Source organism: Diabrotica undecimpunctata, chromosome 1 (genome assembly GCF_040954645.1).
Source record: "Diabrotica undecimpunctata isolate CICGRU chromosome 1, icDiaUnde3, whole genome shotgun sequence".
Taxonomy (NCBI): Eukaryota; Metazoa; Arthropoda; class Insecta; order Coleoptera; family Chrysomelidae; genus Diabrotica; species Diabrotica undecimpunctata.
Genome location: NC_092803.1, coordinates 140,180,981 through 140,205,343, shown reverse-complemented (window position 1 = coordinate 140,205,343; position 24,363 = coordinate 140,180,981). Strand labels below are relative to the sequence as shown.

The window sequence follows — 24,363 nt, the reverse complement described above, 5'->3', positions numbered from 1 at the left end:
ACTTTTCAATTGACTAATATGTAATTATTTAAAACTGAGGTATAAGTAACGTGCGTCCACCTGCACCTTTTACAAATTACGAGCTTGTTATTTAATAAATTATTAAAGGAATTAGTGCCTGTTGATAAACAATTGAAACAAGAGCGTATTGGATAACGATAGTTGCTCAAGGTGGCTTTCAAATATTCCTGACCTCTCCTATGGATTCACAAACAATTATTCGTAACGCTCATTTGTTCGTTATATGATTGTATTGTTCGTTGTATTGATTAAAAAAAAACTCATGTATCTACATACTTCCTGTGGCAAATCAAAATTAGAATTATAAGTTGTTTACTGCCTATAATGATAATAATTGTTAAGTTTTCCTGTAATTAATGATTTACCAATTAACAAACAATATTGTTCTGAAGCACTATTCTATATATATATATATATATATATATATATATATATATATATATATATATATATATATATATATATATATATATATATATACATCTACATTTTTTATGTAGAAGAGCATTACAGATTAGAATGGCAATAAAATGAATGAATTTGATGAGAAAACATGCAGGATTTGCGGTTTTCTTGTGTGATATTTTTGTCATTCATTTTTCTATATAATTATTAATTACGAGTTATAGAGTTATACAGACAACCCGAGATTTATAATCTTACAACTCCTCTTCAAAAAAATCAACGGAACGACATTGGTTAATATATTTTATTTGTTTTTAAAAATGTGACAGTCTAAATCCCCTCCCCAATGCGTTCTAAGTAAATTTGTTATAAAGAATAAATTACCGCAGTTACCTAAATGTAAATATTTACCAGTCTCACTAATCGAATATTCGTCGTTACCATCACCATCCGTGTTCAACTTCCAGTCACTATATTTTCACTTTCAAAGAGTGCACCAAACGTTCTTACATTTTAACCTCCTAGTTACCTCGTCAAATTCTTTGTGATGCCAAAGATACGATATACTGAAAACGCGCTCCAGCTTTGTTCAGATTTTCTAGTTCTTCCAATTCACGTTCATTCTGTTCACCGATCCAAACAAACAATACGGAATACAAATCGGCATTAAAGCGACGACTTGTCTGGCTGTATATATCCCAAATGGTTCTAATCGGAATTCAAAAGAACCAAAACTAAGGTTACACCTCCTCGCCCAAAACTTAAAGCGCCAGCTTCGCCGAGCAAACAACGAAACATTACGAATGTTTACGACTGTAGTTCTGTATCGTGACGTCATATAATTAGAGTAAATACAAAGTAGATGGCCGTGTCAGCGTGGTGTTTGTGAATAGCTCTGTGATTATATTGTTAAAAAATATGGGTAACAGTGATATACAGGTATGAAATTATAACAAATTATGTTTAAGTATATTAGGAATAATTTAAAACAACATTCATATTTTTATGTTGTGTAGAAGCCGAGATATTGGCTGTTTATTATTGTGACTTTCTATAAATATTAATTAATTTGAAGCTATTATTAAATTACACCAGTTTACTTGATCGGGTTTTAAAGCGTTTATTGATTGTGGCGTTTTGCATGTTTCATTTTCATTTCTTGATTATTTATTCGATGTTTCTTTAATAAAATATTTGTTTTTAAAAATTTATTTGCTAAAAAATATTAACTATTATTTTTATATAGAATTTACTCAAATTCTTATCTCCATCTTGATCCCTAGTACGATTTCCGCTAATAACTTGCCAATTATCGATAGCTTTTCATGTAATTGGTTATTTCAAGGTATTTTAAATAAATTTTCCTGTTTATATAATTGTTTTTGTTTCTTAAATGAAATTGTTTTGTCGGTGGTGACCAACTTCAGTCGCTCATTTGGGTTTTGTTCATTTTAAACTGTCGTAACGTGCAATACTAAATTGGTTTACATTTAAAATAAGCAATCTTATTTTTTTATCATTATGTTATGGAATACTATGCGTTTATTTCTTCTCCGGACTAACTCTTTGTTTTGGAATTAAACAGAATATATTGACATGTATAAATTTATTATATTAGAGGATGAAAATTACACTCTGCTTGTTATTTCTTAAAACTATGAATATATAAGTTCTGTTATCTACAATTATTTAACGATGTTTCTGGATGGATTTGAGTACAAGAGATTGGACTCAAATATTAATATTAAAATAGCAAATACGGATAGCTTATCGAACAAAGAAATAAGAGAAATAAATTATTATTATTCCATAGATACGAAGTATTAGGTGAATAAACTAGCGAAACTTATTTATTCTAAATAGGAAAATATTTATGAAGAGTATTGATTCTGATTTCTAACAGCAAATAATTATTAGTGATTATACATGAGAACTTTTCATAATTGTAAATAACATATACCAGGTGACTAAAAACTATATAGAAATACATAGATACTTTAATTATCTTACATGTGAGTAGGTAGGTACATTACACCTCCTTTTGTAAGAATGAAAATAATTGTAAAATGAATTTTCATTTAAATGGTATAAAACATTTGTATACATTATTATTTTATTTTAACACATTTAAATAGTTTCTTTTAGTCTCGATAGTCTTTCACTTCGTCTTATCGGTGTAGTCTCTGTGAAACTAGTCTCTTCACACTTTTTGGATTCACTATAATTATTGTCTTTATTATGTTTACAATCTATACTTAAATCTGTCTCATGTACATGTTTTCGTTTACTTTGACATATATTTAGTGTTAAACAATTTGTAATTTGTTGACAACTATGTGACGGATTTCTACGAAATCGTCGGTAAAAATATTTAATTATCCTGTATAAAATATAAAGTAACATACATTTTATCAAAAATAAGATTGCATAAGTGAAATAAGAACTATTTTTTATTGTGTCTGAAAAATTAATATTTGTTTCTGAGGTCATTTTCTCTAAATTATCTAGTTTATGGCTTGCTAAATTTAATGCATCTCGATCGAGATTATTTAATTGTAAGGGAACAAGGTGTAATTTGGATTCATTATTTATCTTAATATCATCACAACAGACTTCTGGAAGGGATAAATCTGGAATGATAGACTGAAAATTACTTTCTTTTGGATTTGAGACAGATATCAAAATAGTTGATCCGGTGTAAGTTTTGCAATTATTCGAAGTAGAAAAAATACCTGTGTTTGAAAGAACAATAGATATTGGCGTACTAGTCTGACAGCTTAAAGTTAAATCTGTTGGTTTGGGTAAAACATATATCCAAGAATTTGGTTTGTTTAATTTATGCCAAATTTCATATTCTGTTTGAATTATACGAGTATCGCAACTAGATGGTATGTTTGTTATTGAAGTTAACAATTCAGTTTCACAAATTGGATTAGTGTGTGTAAATCGGAAAGTATCAGGATTTTTGCAAATAAGTTTTTCTTCATCTAATGAATAACAGTCTTCTAATGTATCAATAGTAACATAAATGTTTCTATTTTCTGAAAGAACAAGATATTTGACAGATGGAAGAATAAAGGTAAGTCTCTTTAATGTTGGATGAATTATAGGAAGAGATATTAGTTTAAAAAGAGAATAAGGAGTATTACTAACCAAAGGTATACTAACCGTAATTAAAATCTTGTTATCAAAATATATATATTTAAGTAAAATGATATCGAAATATTTATGAGCATAATCGATAGTCAATGGAAATGGATAAGTCGATGTACTAGGTAAATGCGTTACCGTTTTAGATAATTCTTGAATTAGTTGCTCAGGTGTTATAACAGAAGGATGAAGGTTATTATTTCTTGCAAATAGAATAACGTTTATTAAAGTAGAATATTCTTGTTGTAATTCTGTTATAAAGAAAGTTAGTAAGGTAAAATGTTCTTCAATTTTTTGTTTTAAATCTAAATTAAAATATTTATTATTCATTTTATCTGTGTAATTGGTAATTGATTCAAAATTTTTATCAAAAATCACTTTGTTTCGGTCTAGATTTGTAATAGAGTTATTAAAATTTGCAATCGTGGCTTTTACTACATGAATTTGTTGTTTTAGTAAATCAAGAAGATGATTTTCGTTACTTTCAGCTTTGTTAATAGCATTATTGAAATTTTCAGCATCATCACTGTCTAAGGTACCGAATAAGGTCCTGAAAACAGATCCAATTGCATTAAATAGAGCGCGTTTTGGTCTAAAATGTTCATGCAGAATTATGTTTTTTAAAGTTTGTTCATCTTGAAAGAGTCTAGGTATGATTTGTCCTAAGAGTTTTAGTGAAGTATCGCATAATCGTAATTCAATAAGAACTGGTTTGTTTTGACACAGTCTTAATGTTTTTTGATAGGTGAGATCTACAAAATTTAATTTGTCTGTAAAAGGTTGTAAAGGAATATGACTTAATATGTTCCAATGAGTTTCAATAAATTGAACATTTTTTATGTGTTCGTAATAGATTCCAGGTGATTTGTTGATAGGAGTATTGGTATATTTCTTGTGAATTTGTTCACTATTTGTCAGCCATATTATTGCATACCTGAAACAAAAGCATGTTTCAATCTATTCATGTGAACTTTTATTGGTTTTTTATTTACTAAAATTGTGCAATTGACAGGAGAATTTATCTCTAGAATTTTATAAGGTCCATTATAATTTTGTGTAAGTTTTTTGGTTTGACCCTTCTTTGTTTGCTCATTTTGGAGATATACTAATTGTCCTTCTAAGAAAACGGTGTCATTAATCTTTTGGTCATAATATTTTTTACTGACTACTTTAGATTCTAATAGATTCGTTTTTGCTAACTCATGAGATTTTCTAAGCTTAAGTGTTAAATTATCTAAATAATCTTCATATGTATATTTGAGTTCTACTGGTCGTATTATACTGCTAGGTAGATTAGGTGTATATCCAAATATTAGTTCATATGGTGTGAATTTGGTTGAAGTATGATTAGTTGTATTATATGAAAACATAGCAAAATCTAGCCATTCGTCCCAATCGGATTGATCAGCTTTAATATAATGTTTAAGGTAGTCTGCTAAAGTAGCGTGACTCCTTTCTAATGCAGCATTTGATTCTGGATGATAAGCAGTACAATTTATATGTCTGATTTTAAAAAGCTTGGCGATTTGAGAAAATAATTTGGAAGTAAAATCTCGGCCTTGATCAGTAACTATTATATCGGGTTTTCCAAACTTGCAAATAAATCCACGAACCAGATTTTCAGCGATAGTCTTGGTTTCATGATTCGGAATTGCATAAGCTTGAGAAAATTTTGTTAAGTCATCTTGTAATGTTAATATGAACTTATTACCTGACTCGGTTAAAGGTAAAGGACCTACTATATCTAAAAATATTTTTTCTAATGGATTTGAGCTTGTTGTTGTTATCTCCATGGGCTTTACGAATTTTTTTCTAACGAGTTTATTTTTCTGACAAGATTCACAGGTTTTTATAAAGTTTTTAATATCATTTTTCATATTATTCCATTTGAAATGTTTTTTTATACGATTGTATGTCCGATGAAAACCAGAGTGTCCAGCCGTAGGACTAGTGTGATTCTCTTGTAATATTGTAGTTATTTCCTCAGGTTCAGGATTTGTTAGTATATCATGATAAATGATAATAGATATATCAGTTTTTCTAAAAATAAATCTAATCATAGATCTAATTTTTCCCCAACTTAATTTATCGTAGCTAAAAGTTATTCTGGGTAGGCAAATTTTTAATATTTTATCGTTTAATAACCAGTCTCTTAATTTTATTAGGGAATTAAATATATCTTCATAAGAGGTATTGTCCCAATAATTATTTTTTATAAATATGTAATAAAAGTTTTTATTTTGATCAGAAATATATATAATGTCATTTAGTCTTGGATTTTTGGCTTTCAATTTTTCTATATGACTGAATTGTTTATTTATTTGTTTCTGAACGATCTCATTAAAATTTAAATCTACGGAAACAAACAATGCTAAATTTTGTGAAAATGATGTAATCTTTTCATTTGTTTCTTTTATATTATCATTTGTTATTAATATAGTTTCGGATTTAGATAAGAACTGTGAATAAGTGTCATTATTTTCTTTACTCATTTTGTTTATTTGTAAGGTGATTGTTGCCGGGTTTTTGTTTTCTTCGCAAATATTTGTTTCAGATATGGTTAAAGGAGGACGACTTAAACAATCAGCATTTTGATTTAATTTACCTGGTTTATAAATAATTTCATAGCTATATTCTTCTAATGCTAATCTCCACCTAACGAGTCTTGATCCGGGATCTTTTACATTAAATAGCCATGTGAGTGGTTTATGATCCGTATAAATGAAAAATTTATTTCCGTACAAATATGGTCTAAAGTGTTTAACACTCCATACAATTGCAAGTAATTCTTTTTCTGTTGTGCTATAGTTTGATTCCGCTTTGTTCAAGGTACGACTAGCATAAGCAATAGGTAAATCATCTGGTACTTTACCTTGAGAAAGTATGGACCCTATTGCATAATTACTAGCATCCGTTGTTAAGACAAAGGGTTTGGTAAAATCTGGATACTGAAGTATTGGTTCTGAACAAAGTATTGATTTCAGGTTCTCAAATGACTGTTGTTGAATGCTTGTCCAATTAAATTCAACATTTTTCCTCAGCAGTTTTGTTAAAGGTTGTGTTAAAGCACTGAAATTTTTTATAAAGCGTCTATAATAACCAGTGAGACCCAAAAAGCTCTTAATATCTTTTTGTGTTCTGGGTATAGGAAAATCTGTAACAGCACATACCTTTTTTTCGTCCGGTTTGACACCAAATTCAGTTATTAAATGTCCTAAATACATTACTTCGCGACGAAAAAATTCGCACTTATCTGGTTGTATTTTTAAGTTGAATGTAGACAATTTTTCGAATACTTCTTTTAATCTTTTATTATGATTTTCTAATGTATCGGCATGAATGACTATATCGTCGAGATAGACAAAACATCTGTAATTTTGTATTCCTGAGAGGACAGTATTCATTAGCCTTTGAAAAATACTGGGAGCATTTTTTAATCCAAATGGCATTCGTGAATATTGATAATGTCCAGACGGAGTTGAGAAAGCAGTCTTTGGAGAATCCTCAGGATCCATTTTGATCTGGTGAAATCCTGATGTTAAATCTATTGTTGAAAAATATTTTGAATGACCCAATTGGTCTAATATATCGACTATATTCGGAAGTGGAAATGAATCTCCTATAGTAATATCATTTAGTCGTCGATAGTCTATAACAATTCGCCATTTCTTCTTTGCTGAAGCATCGGCCTTTTTTGGCACAACCCAAAGGGGCGAATTCCATGGCGAAGTTGATTCTTCGATAATACCTTGATCTAGCATACCTTTTATTTGAGTTTCGACTTCATGTTTGTGTACTTCAGGATACCTGTATAATTTAGTGCTAATAGGTACATTAGAATTTAAAGGAATTTTGCAAGTTATGGCATTTGTACTGGTAAGTTGATCTCCTTCCAGATAAAAGATATGATTGTACTCCTTGCAAATAGAAATTAAAGATGATTTTTCTTCACTATTTAAATGATCTGTTCTCAAGGCATTTTTTAATTTAGCAATTCTGTTAGAATTCGTATTATCTTTATAAGAAGACATTTTTCGTATATTTGCATTGTTTTGTAAATTTGGAATTTTTTCTATTGCTACTTGAATATCGTTTAATTCAACATCCGTTTCAGTAGTGTTTACGATTGAGGTTAAAAAGAAATCATTTTTTACTTTAACAACACTAGGACATAAAAATACACCTTTAAAGATTTCGCGTTCGGGACATAATCCTTCGCTTAATTCATTATTTATTACTTTAATTTGAACAATTGTTTCAGTTCTTGCGGATAGAATAGTTTTATTACTTCTTGAGTTAGAATTAGAGTTTTGATTTAGTATAAGATCGTCTGAACAGGATTTTTCTTCTGAACAGGATTTTGATTTATGATTTCGTGAAGAGTTACAAGTTTTATTTGTGCATATCTCAGTGGATTTTACACATTTTGGACTTGAATTTTCTTTGGATTTAGAGTTAGATTTAGATTGAATTGGATTGGATAGTAGTTCTTCACTACTTAAGGTTATTTGGATATCATTGGTTTCTAAATAAGAATGATCCTCTATGGATTTAGCATCATAAGGAAATATTTCATCGATATTAGAACTTGTCTCGATATTTTGATCTCTCAGAAATTCGTCATTGTCATTGTTTAATGGAGATTTTATATATTCGATTGAAATAGAACAATTTTTAAAGTTTAATTTATTTTCTTTATAATCAATTTGGCATTTATTTATTTCAAAAAAATCGCTACCTAATATACCGTCGAAATGAAGAGGAAAATCGTCTTCTACGACATAGAAAACATGAGTTTGGACAAAATCTTTTATCTTGAAATTTACGTTACAACTACATATAGTTTTATTTGGATTTAAGACATTTTTATCAATGCCTCGTAGAGTAATAGACTTAGAATAAATTTTTGGAATGTTTAGTATTTTTGAATATTTAATTAAAGAAATATCTGCGCCTGTATCGATTAGAAACTTGCAAGAGGATGGATTAGAATTATTTACTAAGGGTAAATCTACATAGGAAGTGACTGAGAAGTTGATGGTTGTGATACGGCCTGAACTGAACGAACTCCTCGAGAATCGACCGTTGGTTGTCGAGGATTCTGGAAGTTTAAAGAATTTGTTGGATTTTTGTTTTTATTGTTAAATTCGCGTTTTCTACATTCTTCTATAACGTGACCTGGTTTTTTGCAGTATCTGCAAAAACGTTGGGAAGTGTTGGTATTTTCTTTTCTTAAGTTTGGAGGAAAATCAGAATTGGAATTTGAATTTGAAGGTTTATAATTTTGATTTTGAGAATTTGACCTTTGAAGATTTGAATTAGGATATTTTGGGTTTTGAAAACTAGAATTTTGAAGATGTCTAACATTTCTATCTGAATTGTTTTTATATCGACAGTTATTTGAGGAATGGTTATTTCGTTTGCAAATATTACAGAATGGTCTGAAAATTTCTTGTCTTGATAACTGTTCTTGTTCTTCGGCAATTGCTATAGCAACAGCTCTTTCTAAGGAATCTGGATTTCGGGCTTTGATTAAAATAGAGAGGTCTTTGTTTAATCCTCTAATAAAGACATTTAGTGCTTGAGTTTTTAAGAGTTTAGTACATGCATTTCTTGCATCTGGAGATAAGTCTGGATCAAGTGTATTTATTAATTTTATATAGCAATTTTCAACTTTATTTGCAAATGACATTACATTTTCACTGGGCATCTGACGTAAGGAATGTAATTCCAATTGCCACTGACCTTCAGTTCGGCGTTCAGAATAAGCATCTAATAAGAAGTCTTTTAAATCTTTCCATTCGTCAAATGTTCTGTTTCTAGTTATGGCCCTAGCTTTATCGGTTAATTTAGTTTCTATAATGGCTAATAAGATGGGTTTGGATTGCGGATTTACTAAATTGTATGCTTTATCACAATTGTCTATGAATTCGTATAATTTTGATTTTGTACCATCAAATCGAATGAGAAGTTTTTCAGCTATTTCAATTGATACTGACATTTTATTTGAATTAGAAGTAGAAGAATTTGAAAGAGAATTTGAGTCGGGAGAAGGTATTTGTTCGTCAAATAAGTTACTTATATCAGGATATAAAGTAGACATACGTTTACAAGATTTTTAAAATATGAGACAGAATTTAAGATAGAATGTACTTACAAGTAGAATATTGTTGTTGGTCGCATAGTCTATTATTCCACGGGTTCACCTCTACTTCCGATGGAACTACAATTGGGTTATGACTGGAACTGGATTTCGAACTGGATGTACTGGACCCCAATGTAATTAGTTGTAGTGGCGATTTTTCCACACTGACAGTTTTTTTTTGAATGATTCCTCGAAGGAAACAAGTCAATTCAAAAATTCCTCAGCTCTCCTTCTATCAGCAATCAGAGGAACTCTGCTACTAATATCCCACTTCTGACACCAAATTTTGTTATGGAATACTATGCGTTTATTTCTTCTCCGGACTAACTCTTTGTTTTGGAATTAAACAGAATATATTGACATGTATAAATTTATTATATTAGAGGATGAAAATTACACTCTGCTTGTTATTTCTTAAAACTATGAATATATAAGTTCTGTTATCTACAATTATTTAACGATGTTTCTGGATGGATTTGAGTACAAGAGATTGGACTCAAATATTAATATTAAAATAGCAAATACGGATAGCTTATCGAACAAAGAAATAAGAGAAATAAATTATTATTATTCCATAGATACGAAGTATTAGGTGAATAAACTAGCGAAACTTATTTATTCTAAATAGGAAAATATTTATGAAGAGTATTGATTCTGATTTCTAACAGCAAATAATTATTAGTGATTATACATGAGAACTTTTCATAATTGTAAATAACATATACCAGGTGACTAAAAACTATATAGAAATACATAGATACTTTAATTATCTTACATGTGAGTAGGTAGGTACATTACAATTAGTAGGAGGCAAATATGGTTTTACATATTGTTTGTAGGAATATTATGGAACTAATCTATTATTAACAAGGAACATCACTTAATTTATAATGGATGGAGTGATTAATTCATTCAGTTAATTAAATATTCTAATTATAATAGTTTTTGATGAATGCTGGTTGTTATATATACAATTTATTTAGATTTTAAATGGGCTCTTCGTTATTGGAAAAGGTTCATGTTTGTATAGAGTTTAAAACAGTAATATATATCACTATATAATTGGTTGACTATACTTCATTGTCGTGCAGCAGCGTGTATAACCAGTTTGATAATATTATTATTTTGTTTCACTTTATTTATCTTTTTGGAATACATTTTATTTTGTGAGCAAGGACAATTAATTATTGATTCATGTAATAGTTGTCTTAGTTTTAAATAATATTCTAGTTGATATGTTCGAAAGAAAAAATACTTAATATCTACGCTAATACGTAATAAAGTATTATGAATTATGATAATTAAGTGGTTTATTATATGGGTTTAACACAAGTTACTTTCTTTTAATCTTTTTCAAAATAAGCGGAAGATGTAGTGATTATTAGGAAGGTGGGTAGGTTGTTTGTATTTCAAGATGAACGTTTCCAGTATATAATTGTCTGACAATAATGCAGTGGCGCAGGACCGTGTGGGATGTTACGATTTTTATTTGTCTTTGTTATGAGCTTTCTACGGTTTGTTGTTTTCGACCATGTACTCGCGTAAACAGTTTGTATTTGGCTTGTTTTATCAATAATTAGCTGTTTTATTATGTAATTATAGATTATCTGTTATAATTAGGTATTTATTTGACTGAGTTGGAGGCTAATTACTATAAACAACTGTTGAATTGATTTTATTTAAAAAAGTGTTTTAACATTTTTCCTTTTTTTTTATTTTATTTTTTTTTGATTTCGCTGCTATTTGGCAAATTTTAGTTTTGTTGAGAATTTTTGAATGGCAATGGTAGATAAATTAAATAATATCTTTAAAAAACACATTTTACAATTTTACATTTTCCTCTTGGTTTTTGAGTTACGGACAATTTTATGCAAACCTGTGACAGGTATTTTAATATTTTTGCTTTTTTTGTTTTATTTTTAGCACTTTATTAACTTTATTTTATAAACATTACATTATATAATTACATTTCATGTTTACAATTTTTAAAAGTTTAACATGGATTAAAAAATTGGTATCTGACATTGCCAGATGACATCTGGCAGATACCTGCACTCACACTTAAAAAACCCACACATTTTCAATGTGTGGACAATTTTATGCAAACCTGTTACAGGGGACTGTTGTAGCCATGCAGGTGAATATTTTTATGGACAAAAACAATTATTTTTGTTAAGTTTAATTTGACAGTATTTTTAAAACTCTAATTTTGTGACACTAACGTCAGTCATAATAAAATATAAAAAACAAAAAGCATTACTTATGCCAATTTATTAAAACCGATATTTTAGGTTGACATAATACTTTGAAAAATTGATACTTTTGAAGTAACTAAACTAAATAATAAAGCAGTGTTAACATTGTGCTTCAGGAAAAGCTTTAAATTAACGTATTTTTCAAAAACCGGTACAGATATAGGAAAATAATAAAATAATCGTCTCCCTTTTATACAAAAATGTGTAACTTTTGTAATATTTGGTTAAAACTGTCATCAAAAATATTTCGAGGAGCTAAGTGGACAACCACCATTTTGTTTGGTCCTATTCTACATCTGCTAGTGACCACTGCGTCTCAACCGTTAGCGAAAACAGTCCTCTTTTAGTGTAAAAGATTTTATCTTTTACACATTTCGCATAACGCAGAGGATACAGAAAACGATATTATCATATCGTTCACGGCTGCCAAAGCAGGTGGCGCCTTTGTAAGCTAACTACTGTTATAGTGAAGTTTTGGGAGACATTCGTTGGACTTTCCGAGTTTGAATTTGTATCAGCCCAAGTGTCTGATGCGGCTGGGATAGGCCGAAATGATCATAACACTTTATTGATACCGATTCGAGCACGGCATCTTTCAGTAATCTCAAAGGCGTAAGGGTAAGGGATAAAATCATGCCTGAACTTCTACTGAAATCCGACGGTGTGATATATGGAGCAACATAATGCCCTTGGAAAAACATACCGTGTATTTATTTGTCCCAAAGAAATTACCTCCCCTAAACCGGGACAAAATAGATGATTTGACAAAAATCCACAAATCAGTCGTTTTTTTCTCTAGTGGGGTACCAATTTTTATGCAAAAATAATTTGGAGGTTGCAACCACCTAGAATTTGTTTAATGGGACGAAGGGTCAAATAATCTATAATTTGAAAAGGGTTTTCATTACTTACATTGTCGCCGTATGCTATTAGATTGGATCTAATACGCATTGCGACGCTCATCTTTCCACCTCTCGTTAATTTTAAAATTTGTTATTGGAAGTTATACTGAAAGTGTCCATATATCGTTGTTTTTAAAATAGGTAAATATGCAACACCTGCAGACAATCGCACTCTTCAGCTCCAGAGCACAGCGAACCCATTGGCTGGCCAGGCACTCTCCACCATAGGACTTTATGCTTTCGAGAGCTTCTTCGTGGCTCTAATGTTGTAGCAAGTGCTTCTTTACTTTACTTTGCTTTTATTTCTTTCTCGTTATGACTGGTAGCCCGAGAATAGACTCCTTTTGCTGTACGTGGTAGTGTCTGACAAATACTAGGTTTTTATTCCTTTACCTAAGAAGTAGTAGACGATGGCTTGATGCCGACATTCTCATTGTAAGAATGTATTTTGATTAGTTATCAGTGTATTAGTATCTGGGGGCTCGGGAGAGTAAGACCTTGGAAGCCCTGAAGAAGAGGGGATGTCGAAAGCCTATTGAGACTTAAATATTAATTTTTGTAATAGTATTAATCTTAGCTTTAGGTTTAATTACACTAACCGCGGAAATCGGAAATCTTTCGGAATATATATGAACATGTGAAAATTTCCTTTAAAACCAGTTAATCCTCAAATGTTTTATTTTCATGTCTTGAACAGCACTATTAACATGAATATATACACCAGAAATCGATATTAGTTTGTTGAAAAAAAAACGGGATGTGATACTCCGAGAGTGACCGAGGAGAAAAACATAGCTTTCTTATCGTCTAATTACGGAGCGATGGTTTTTAATTTAATATAATTTCATTTATTTATTTTATTACTACATAATTGGATATTCAATTGGATTCGATTCGATTGTATTTTGTTTTCATTTCAGTTTTGTTTTATTTTATTAATAAACACGCATGAGACTGCGTTTAATACTCAATATAGTGTGGGGTCGCGAGAAGTGTGGTTTCGAGATCTGTGGCAACTGCCTCGGATCACTGGTCTAGTTGAAAAATTCTGAGGGTGGTGTTTGTACCATCTGGATATTAAATTCGAATATTTTGTGTGTTTTGGTTGTTTTTTTGTGTATTATGCGTTTGTGAAATGTGTGTTTATGAAGGTATATGCTTGTGTATGTTGCATATGTATGTGTATAATTTTGAATGATAAATGTCCCATTGTTGGTATATTCTTTTTGTTAACTTGTTCTTTTTTTTTATTAAGTAGGAATACATGATTTTCGTAGTCGAAATGGAAACATCAGACATACAGTTAAAACTGTAATTATCTTTACAATCAATTGTGCAGTAATCCCAGATAAACATAATATTTAAATTAGTTGGTTGGGCTGAATAACGCTGACGAATCTATTTTCATTTTGCCGAATTGTCAAGTCGCTATTAATTTAAAAAATTCCATGTTACTGCCGATTGGTGACTCACGCTTTCGCTGTTATCACGTTAGATATAATATTTAGCAAAACAGAAAGAAAACTGCCGAGTCAACGTCTTTGTTGTGATATTATTAGATAGTTTTGCATAATCACTTCGGCAAATATGCAAATAAAAATGTAGAAAATATGCGCATAAATATGCACGTGTTTACCTGAAAATATGCAAATATTTTACAAAATATGCATACAAATAAATAAAAAATCGTAAAATAGTAACAATTTTATTTAAAAAAAAAGTGTACATAACTAAATATTTCCTACTATTCATTAAGATTTACATTTATTTTAAGTAACTACATCATTTTTAAGTATGAATAAACTTATTTAGAATTATGGTAACAATAAATGACCAAGTGGTGTTCAAAATTTTCTAACAAAAACTTCTGGGCTTCTGGCTTCTGTCTGAGTACATATATTTATATATGGAAAAACTTCGTTCAACATCAACTGATGTAACGGGAGCGTTTTTCAAACTAACCAAAACATTTGGTTCTAAATTAATTGTTTCCGAAATATTTCCAGCTAGAACACTGACTACTTCAGAAAGAATATGGTAACCTTTATTTTTTTCCATAGTAGCTTCAAATTTTTTTAAAATATCTTTTCCAATATTACCTCTAACGTTCCGACAACATGACGCAAATTCTTTTATTAATGCTGTACTTTCAAACAATGACAGTTTTGGTGATTCTAACTGAGTAATTGTTTTTTGAATAAAACTAAAATTTGATTTTATAAATGAAAGTTCTTGTTGAAGCAAGTTACTCTGAAAAGTTTGTTTAGAATCCAAAAGAGATTGGGAACTTTCATCTGTTAACGTATCAATTATGTTCTTTATTTTAACAAAATGATCTGCATAAAAATTAGCTGCTTCTAACCATGTTCCCCATCGCGTTAAAATAGGTTGTGGTGGAAGAGGAATGTTAGGTAGCATTTCTTTATAAAGTTGAATTCTTATAGGAGATTTAAGAAATACTTTTTTGACACTGGATATCATGGTATTTACAAGAGGAAACTTTTTTCGTATTTCCTCTGCAACTCTGTTTAATCCATGCGCTACATAAGTAACATGTATTAAATCTGGGAAAAATATTTTTAAATTTTGTCCTGCTTTCACCATATAAGGAGCAGCATCCGATAAAATAAGCAGTAATTTATTAGAAGGAATAGTTGTCGGAAGAAAAAAAGTTGCTAATGTTTCTTGTATAAAACGCGAAATTGTTAAAGCATTTGTTTTCTCAAGTTGCTGGCATGAAATAAGATGAGATTTTGGTAAGGTATCTTCTTTAAGAACACCAATCAATAAATGAGCAATATACTTTCCTGAGGAATCAGTGGTTTCGTCTACAGATATGTAAAAATAATTATCTGCAATTTCTTCCTTAATATTAATTAACACCGACGAGTATAGCCCGTTCACATTATTTCTTCTTAGAGACCGATCACTTGGAACATTAAGTTTGCAATATTTTTTTAGAAACGAACTAAAATTTACATTTGCTAATTTTGAAAGCGGTATGTTTGCAGACACTAATGCGCGACACAAGTCTTCATTAAAAGTTTCTTGCTCATCTAATTTTTTTGAAGTAGATTGGAAACATTTAGCCATTGAAGTTTGATGTTTTCCTCCTATTTTTCCTTTTTTTGCAATGTGTGAAGCAGTTCTCACATGTTGGTCTATCTGAAATTTCTTCTCACATGCTATCTATAAATAAAAATAAAAACCTTTATTTTAACCCAACCTTTAAAATATAAAAATATACAAGGTGTTTTTGGTTAATTAAATAACTGGTTTGGAAAAAAAACACTCGCTAAGTGTTTTAAATGCAGTATTAATCCACAAATTAGTTTTTGTTACTAACCATTAGTACATCATATAACTTATTTTAAAATTCAACAAAAGTTTTTTTTTTTGTTAATTCAATTACAATAAAAATAATTGTGTTTTAGAATAGCTGACTTCATAAAAAAAAGTAAAGGTGAAAAATTTTTCTAAATACACACCATTGTATTGTACCATGGACAATTTTTTCTCACTAAAGGAAGCTATTTTTCATTTAAAAACAACCTACGAGTACTAAATTTCAAGTAAATACGTTTATTGGTTTTAAAGTTATTGTTGTTATTAACTAAAAGAATTTAATTTTTTTTAATTTTAACACCCTGTATCTCGAAAAGTAAATAAGTTTGACCCCTCATTAACTATATCGTTTTGTTCAATTTTTCGAGAAGTATCTACAGTCAAACGTTGTAAGTGTCATTTGGAAACACCCTGTATGTATGAAATATTAGATATTTAATAGAAAATATTAGATACTTACAATTTTGCCACAGACTGAACAGTAGATTTTTCCCATATCCATAGACAGCTCTTTATAAGGTTTAATCCAAGTTGAAGCACTGGTTGTTTTAGGCATTATAAAATCACAATCTTCCTTTTTGTTACGCACAACGAGTGTTTACGCTTTGAATATCAAAACAAAAATGATTTACAAATCTGAGCATCAAATTAGAAATGTTTAGGTACCTAATTCAATAAACTGGGAGATTTTGGAAAATACCTAAATTAGGAAAAAAACTATTAGCCGTTTACCTGCTGTTAAGATACAATAAATTGTAGATAGATTTGGGGATTAGATCATAAAATGCAAATGAGCGAACCCTTAGCGATTATCCAATAACTGAATGCCTCAGTGACCGAGACTTTCTAAGAATGTTGAGGGCTACTTAAATTGATCTTCTTTGAAATTGTAAATGTTTTGTACCTGTAGAGATTACGTACTTAGATCATTTCTTGATTAAAATGACTACAAAATTTTATACAAGAATTGAAATAAATTGGTATGTTTAAAAATTTTCAAATACAGTATAAAAATCTGAACTTTTATGCACTTTATGCAAACTTTTATACAAATATGCCAAAATATGAAATATTTGCATAAAATATGCACAATATGCAAAATATGCAATATGCATATTTGCCGAAGTCTAATAATCACTTTCGTGTGACACCAGAATAAAGTTCAAGAAGTCACCAATACCAATGCGAAAAGTGGCTCTAATTTGTTTAAACAAATTGTAAAAATCTACTTTGTGGCTCGGACTTTTTTTATGTGCTAGATCATTTTGAACGATAAAGTTTATCGTTTTCGAGTTATAAACAATTTAAAACTGGGGATATACCATGTGTGCTACATCATTAGACATGTATTTCGCTGAAGAATGCAGACATCCATGAGTTGTTTTCAATATTAACTCTATTCTTGTGAAAAAGTATCCGTTTTATCACTGAGAGTCTTATACCTCTTAAAAACTAAATGTAAAGCTCAATAAATTAATAAATTCATAATTCAAAACAGTTTACTCATAGTTATAATTATTTAATTAAATGTTTAAAACCACCAACATCCATACAACTATAAACTTACTGTTAGAAACTACAACAAATATTTTGAAACATTTCAGGGGTTACTAGACTATATTCATCGTCTTTGTTCCGATGAAGCAACAATGATATTCTAAATTTTGCTTTTTTAAATAAATCTATAAAAGTAAATCCAGGGTAGTTATATCGGGGAATCTTGCTGGCTATTTAATCCATTAATGTATCGCCTTTCGTTTATGCTATAACGCGGATGTGCTTCGTTTTGTTGGAAAAATAAATCATTTTCTGAGTACCTGTTATCATTTTCGATTAAATCTATCAAAATGAGATCAACTCTGTCATCTAATAATTCTAGATATGTTTCTTTGTTCAAATTTTGTTGCAAAAATAATGCTCTAACCATACGATCCTCATAAATTCCTGCCCATACATTTAATTCCAATGGCCGTTGGGCATGTGCTTAATGAAAAACTAAGATTTTCATCAGCCCAATAACGGATATTTTGTCGATTGACCATTTAGAAAACAAGAACATTCACCCGAAAAACAAATATTAACTGTCATCGCTAAAAATAGTAATACTTCTACCATGGCAGGGTCAGATTTGACCCCATTGTTATTTGTATAAAAAATCTTGCTTTTTTTAATTTGCTTTTATTTTAAATTATTTTGTTTACAATTTTTACTACTTTTACATTTGTATAAAAAAACCAATTTGGTTAATTAGTTATAACTTTATTAAAAAAAACTTTATTCTGTCAATTTAACATAGCTATGCACTTCCTAGAATTATAAGAAAAATAATGAAAATCTGCAGTTTTTTTATATCCAATGGTGAATTAATTCTAGGTATCGTAGCTCCTCGTATCTAAAAAATGACAAGTATGTTTTCACCCTACTTGTTATCACAACTTATGCATAACGTCTTCATGCTGGCAATATTTTGCAAATTAAATCTCGACATTCAGGAGTTTAAATCCTTTTGTATATGGCTGTTTTTGCCATAAAACGCACCCTTTGAGTCAACTCTATCTTTCTTCATCCGAAAATTAACTGCCACTTTCGGAATTATCAATTTGCATTTTTTTTTCCTCTTCACATCGTCATATTTCTCTTTACTGTCTTTACTAGTCTGGTCTTAAAACTCACTGTCAATATCTAATACATTGTCCATAATTTTTAGCCCCTCTGCTTCTAGTTCTTTCCGTGTCAGAGCTCGTCTATTGCGACTACATCCCGCCATTTCAAATTACTCGCTAATCGCACTAGAAACACTTATACCATAAGCGGGCTAAATTTGACCCTACGCGTGCTTAACTTTGCAGCAGTGATCGATAAATCAGGAGATCAGTAGACCCTCCCAAAAAAGATGGAAGGATGATGTTGAAGCCGATTTATCTAGAATTGGGATATAAGAATGGGAGATGGTAGAAGTTGGAGAGCTATAGTGGATGCGGTGAAGACTCACCCCCGAGTTGTAAACCTAGTCAAGAAGAAGAAGGTAAATCACCTGCCGGTCGAAAAAGAAGACGTTTATTTTTTTAAGGGGGGTAACAGTTAGTAGGGACTGGGTTGACAAATGACAGGTCTATAACCTTAAAAGATGACCACTTTTGAATAACAATCGACCTGTTTCAGCATTTTCGCAAAATCCAATGAATATTTTTTTCTATTTTCGCTCGAAGTACTTCCTGTAGAATCAAGAAGAATGGAAAAATTTTCAAAGGCATTTTTCTGTATTTTAAGAATTTTATATTTTGATTTTTTTCAATTTATTTTTCCATTTAAGGTGGTGTAGTCTTGCGTGGTTGTCTTTTATGGTTCTTTTATTCTTTATTGAACAATTGAACAAAATATCAGTACCAATGCAACTAGATATATTTACCTATGAATTAATTCCTATATTTTATTTTTTAAAAACGTAATATTTAGTTGATTAGCATAGGTAAGTAATTGCCGCGAGAATTATTTAATTATAAAATCGCCGCCATTCAATGATTATTTGCAGGTAGATTAAAAATAAAGGTAATGGTTCTTCTCAGGGTCAACCCGAAGTCTGTAACAATAAAATATTAGAACAGGTTAAACCGTTTACAAGTTTTGCATATGATTATTTCCAAATTCATTATAATTCAGAACTTTGTTGTCGGACCGAAAAGTACTGCCTGTCTTAAAAATGTGTGAGCAGTTTAAATGGATTCGCATTGAACTTGAAAGTCTACGCATTAACACAAAAGTTTTTAAAAATGTATTACTGTGGTAGAATGTGTTTGTTATCCTTCAAGAATAAAATGAAATGATATGAACACCGTTTTATTTGTAATCAAGTCAAATATTTACATTAGATCGAGCACGATAGAAATGGGAAGCTGTGTGACATCAAATTCCCAAGACAACTGAGATGTAAATTCTATAAAATTGAAAAAGAAAGAAATAAAATTAAAAAGGAAAATTGTATCCTTATACAGTAGGTACCCTTAAGCAAAATTTTCCCGCTACTCTGTGTTTCTGATCTAATAGCAACCTTCCTTTTTTTCTCAGTTCAGTCGAGATATTTTAATCTCTGACACCTAGTCATAGACCTTTGTACCAAATTTTGTTTTTCCATTAAACTGCAATAGGTCATGTGGCCCCAATGAAGGCCAACCGTTTCCTCATTGGTAGTTTAAGGATCTCTTCTGGTTCGAGCCTTAGATAACCAGTGGATTCCTGCCTCATATCACACAGTATATTACAATTACATAAATGTGTATGGCAGAATCTTTTCAGCTCCATGGTGTTTTCTTGAACGAAAATGTTCAGTCACTATTTCGGTGACCGTTTTAATTTCTCATTGATTGAACTTCCTCAAATTCTCCGACAGTTTTTTATTATCTTTGGTTCTTGATTAATTTCTTAGTCTGGATTTTTTCCCTTGAGTGACTCTCCATTTCTTTTGATGATTCCTTTTCGGCCTAAACCTTGTTTTATGCAGTATCTTTGGTGATGCGCAATGGTTCTGAACCTACAAAAGTTTCTCTCGACCCTTTTTTTGCCAACAAATCTGCCTGTTCATTTCCGTGCACTTATTCATGATCCGGCACTCTTATTAAAGACACTTAGGTAATTGTCTTTTGCAGGCTGTTAAGGAGATCACTAGTTTTTGAGTTAGTGACTGGGGTACCTTACGGCCAGAATATCTGTATAAATGTTGAGCACAATTTTTTATTGACTTAGGCTGTAAGATTTGTTATAATTACATGTTTGCCGAAAGACTTCTGATCCGTACCATGGGCAGTTTTAGATCCATCAGTTAACCACATTAATTCTCCATTAATGTTTGGAACTTTTTGTTCTCTAAGTGTTATAACTGTGTTAATCTTCTCAGCTAAGATTAGTTCTGGTGTCATCAAATCTGAGTTCATGTGAAAGATCGATTTCTCAAGTTTAGTACCAATGGCATTTGTATGACTATTCAATACATAATTCGGCATCCAAGTATTGATTGCTTTTATTATCAGGATGGTCTTAAAGGCTACCGCCGAAATATATAATTCCAGCGAAAGAGATCTGTGCTTGTCTTTGTAGGGTGGTGAAAAAGGCTACAGAAGATTGCAAAGCCATCTTTTTGCAACAAAGTTCTGAACCTTATGTATTTGACGGTCGTATCACTAATGTGTAAATCCGACAGATTACCTTCAGCCCACAGGTTTGCCCCTAGATACCTACTTAACCTTTTCAAGTTCCTACCCAAATAATTTCAGTTCACTTAATCCAGTAAGCTTCCTCTTATTAGAAACGGGTACTAGTTCTGTTTTAGAAGCGTTCACAGAGAGTTCTTTCAGACACCAATTATCTATGTTATAAACAGCATATCTCATCTGATCCTCAACAGTACTGGGAAATTTTGTGTTGTTAATTTCAGGGTATTAAGTATTGACATGAATTTGAGGTATTATCAAATACACCTTCTTTGTATTCGAATGGATTCGTATTATATATCTATACCTAGAAAACATTTTTACATAACCCTGGTATCAAAATTCTACTATCCTTTCAATAAAATATAACACCAATATTTATACAAAAAATGTTAAACTACTTAGGTAAACAATATTCGAAAACTGGAAAACAAAAAATCATAAAATGTTCTCACAAACTATAACCTGAGAACTAACCACGCTATTGAAAATGGTTTACAACTTAGATAGACGACAGTTACGCGCTCCGATACTGGATAGAACCACTAGGATCAGAGAATTACCGGGGACACACTTTATATGCAGATGCAGGGCCCATATTCAGACCATTTCCTCTAAATATAACTGCTATTTTAGAATCAACGTCTGTGATGTGAAATCAGTATCTTTAATTTTGATTCGAAACGCAATTTTCACATTTGGTGTCGGTACTCCAAAGCTCAAAGGAATATTATGATGTTTATTGTTTATTTTATGTCAAATAAAGAAAAATATTTTATTTATAATTTGTGGTATAGTCAGTTACTTGTACCTGATAAAAGTGTTGAACTAAAAATTAATTATTATCTAATATCTATTACATAATTGTTTTAAAAGCAATGTCCTCATTAAACAAACATGTAGAGACCATTTAGTTGCTATTCTCCCTAGCGTCTTCCAAAACACAACACCGATTTCGTTTGGCCCGCTCTCCCCTGTGTACTTTTCCAAGTCTTTGTTTACATCTACCCTTCCGAGCCAACCGACGACCTCCTGTTATTATCCGGATCTGTTTTATTGGCTTGAAAAAATTGATTTCTTTCTTTTTTTTATTTTGTGCATCAAACAGATTGATATTATTATCGCAATGTGTAACTAATTAAGTGAAAAATTATTTATTAAAATTTTGGTTAATTTACAACATGATTAATAGAATTTCAAAAAGAGGGAATTATATAATAATTGAAGTGTTTGAGTATGGACAAAAATTATCATCAATAATAAAAAAATACAATAAAAGTGAAGAAAACCAGTATATACTTATATGAAAAACAAAAATAAGTGGCCCTTTTGAAAAGATTGCTAAATAAAGTTGCCGGTGCAAAGAACGACGTACAAAGGTGATATTAAGGCCATATTTGCCTTGGTGAGGGTCCAAGTTTGGCATCCATCTCAAGACAGAAAGGAAGCACTGGTTGAACACTTTCCTCCTCCAAATCCTGCTCTGGCTCTGGCTCTTCTAGTGATTTTCGCACGTTGGTTCTCTTTGCCAAGTTTCACAATTTAGCCTAGGTAGATAAATATTCTTGGACTTGTTCTATCACATTGGCATTTCCAATTATACGTCTGGGGTCGTCTGTTTTTGTAATTGTTTTTGTCATATTCATAGAATTTGTCACAATGGAATTACATTTCTTTTCAGTTGTTACAGTTATTTCGCTGATACTCGGTCGTCACTCTTGTTTGTTTGTAATAACAGGTTCACAAAAATGAAAGTGAGGTCGAAATTTCAGCAGGAGACGCTATTTGAGACGCATCAGTTCTCCATTAGTACCATATCCTGACCTAAATCCTTCCTGTTAGTTTCGAATTTAGTCTGTTGCTAATAATCATCATAAAAAAATTGTGTATATATATAATGTGACAACAAACTCCTGGGTCGGTAGTTATCAAGGGGTTTTATGTCTCGTTTGTTACATGTGAGAACAATAATGGCATTATTTCACTGATCTGGTGTTATTTATTCCAGAATGTGTTCATTCAATAGTACTTGTTGCTTTAGTATTCCTTGTAATAATCAGTTTTCCCTGCTTTTATGGCTTCGATTTTTATTTTGTCTCCACCGGACTCTTTGTTGTTTTTCATATTGATGAGTGTGTGTTAGCTCTTTTTGTAGTTAAACTGACTGCCTTATGTCTTCTACTAACTGGTTGGCAATGATACCTCCTGCCTATTTTGCAAAGACGTCCGGACAATTAATCTATCGCATCTGTTGCGCGTTACATGTTACCGCCGGATCTTGGTTGTCAATTGTAGCCCTAAGTTTCGTGGTATACCGGTATCCCGTAAAAGAGCACACAGTCTTATTCAAACTGGCGATGACACTCTGGCTATTGCCCTACTCCAAAACAAATCAATTAGCTGGGTTCTCCTCCTTCTCCTCGTTCCTTGAGCTCTTGTCAAGACGTGGTGACACTCTAAATATTATTAGCTCGCTGTCTCCATTGATCCTGTGCCATATGGACGGCTTCATTTACGAATTTTTCTACCAGAGTCTTCATTTGGTCTTCGGCCTTCTACCTTTTCCTCTACTACCAATAGTTTCATGGTCCCCTTCTTCTAGCTATGTGGCCGAATAAGTAAATTAGGCATGCTCCGTTTATTTTTTTAATAACGTTTTATATGAAGCTCTTCCCGAATTGACAGGTTCGTTCTATGTTCTGTCCAGGACACGCGTTGAATTCTTCTATAGACCCACATTTCGAAGACTTCGATCTTACTCCCATCGATTTTTTTGATAGTCCATGTTTTAGTTGTGTATGTAGCAATGGGAAAAATAAGGGCATTGGTCAAACTGAGCTTAGTATTCCTTGTTATTGTTCGGTCTTTTCATATTTTAATCAATTTAACTGTTGCGGTTTGGGTCATTGCTAGTCTACGCTTGTATTCTGAGGATC

The 24,363-nt window shown here is 31.0% G+C and overlaps 1 protein-coding gene and 1 long non-coding RNA gene across 2 annotated transcripts in view; one reads left to right on the top strand and one right to left on the bottom strand.

Moving 5' to 3' along the window:
• Positions 1-976, bottom strand: part of LOC140432293 (uncharacterized) — a 33,107-nt gene extending 32,131 nt beyond the window's left edge. Inside the window, exon 1 of the long non-coding RNA XR_011949786.1 lies at positions 838-976. This is a non-coding gene — a long non-coding RNA (uncharacterized lncRNA). The remainder of the gene's footprint in view (positions 1-837) is intronic.
• Positions 977-1,224: 248 nt separating this feature from the next.
• LOC140432291 (uncharacterized) overlaps positions 1,225-24,363 on the top strand; it is a 217,198-nt gene continuing 194,059 nt past the window's right edge. The window contains exon 1 of the mRNA XM_072520113.1: positions 1,225-1,365. Within this exon, the coding sequence (XP_072376214.1) occupies positions 1,345-1,365 (21 nt within the window). The 5' untranslated portion in view covers positions 1,225-1,344. The remainder of the gene's footprint in view (positions 1,366-24,363) is intronic.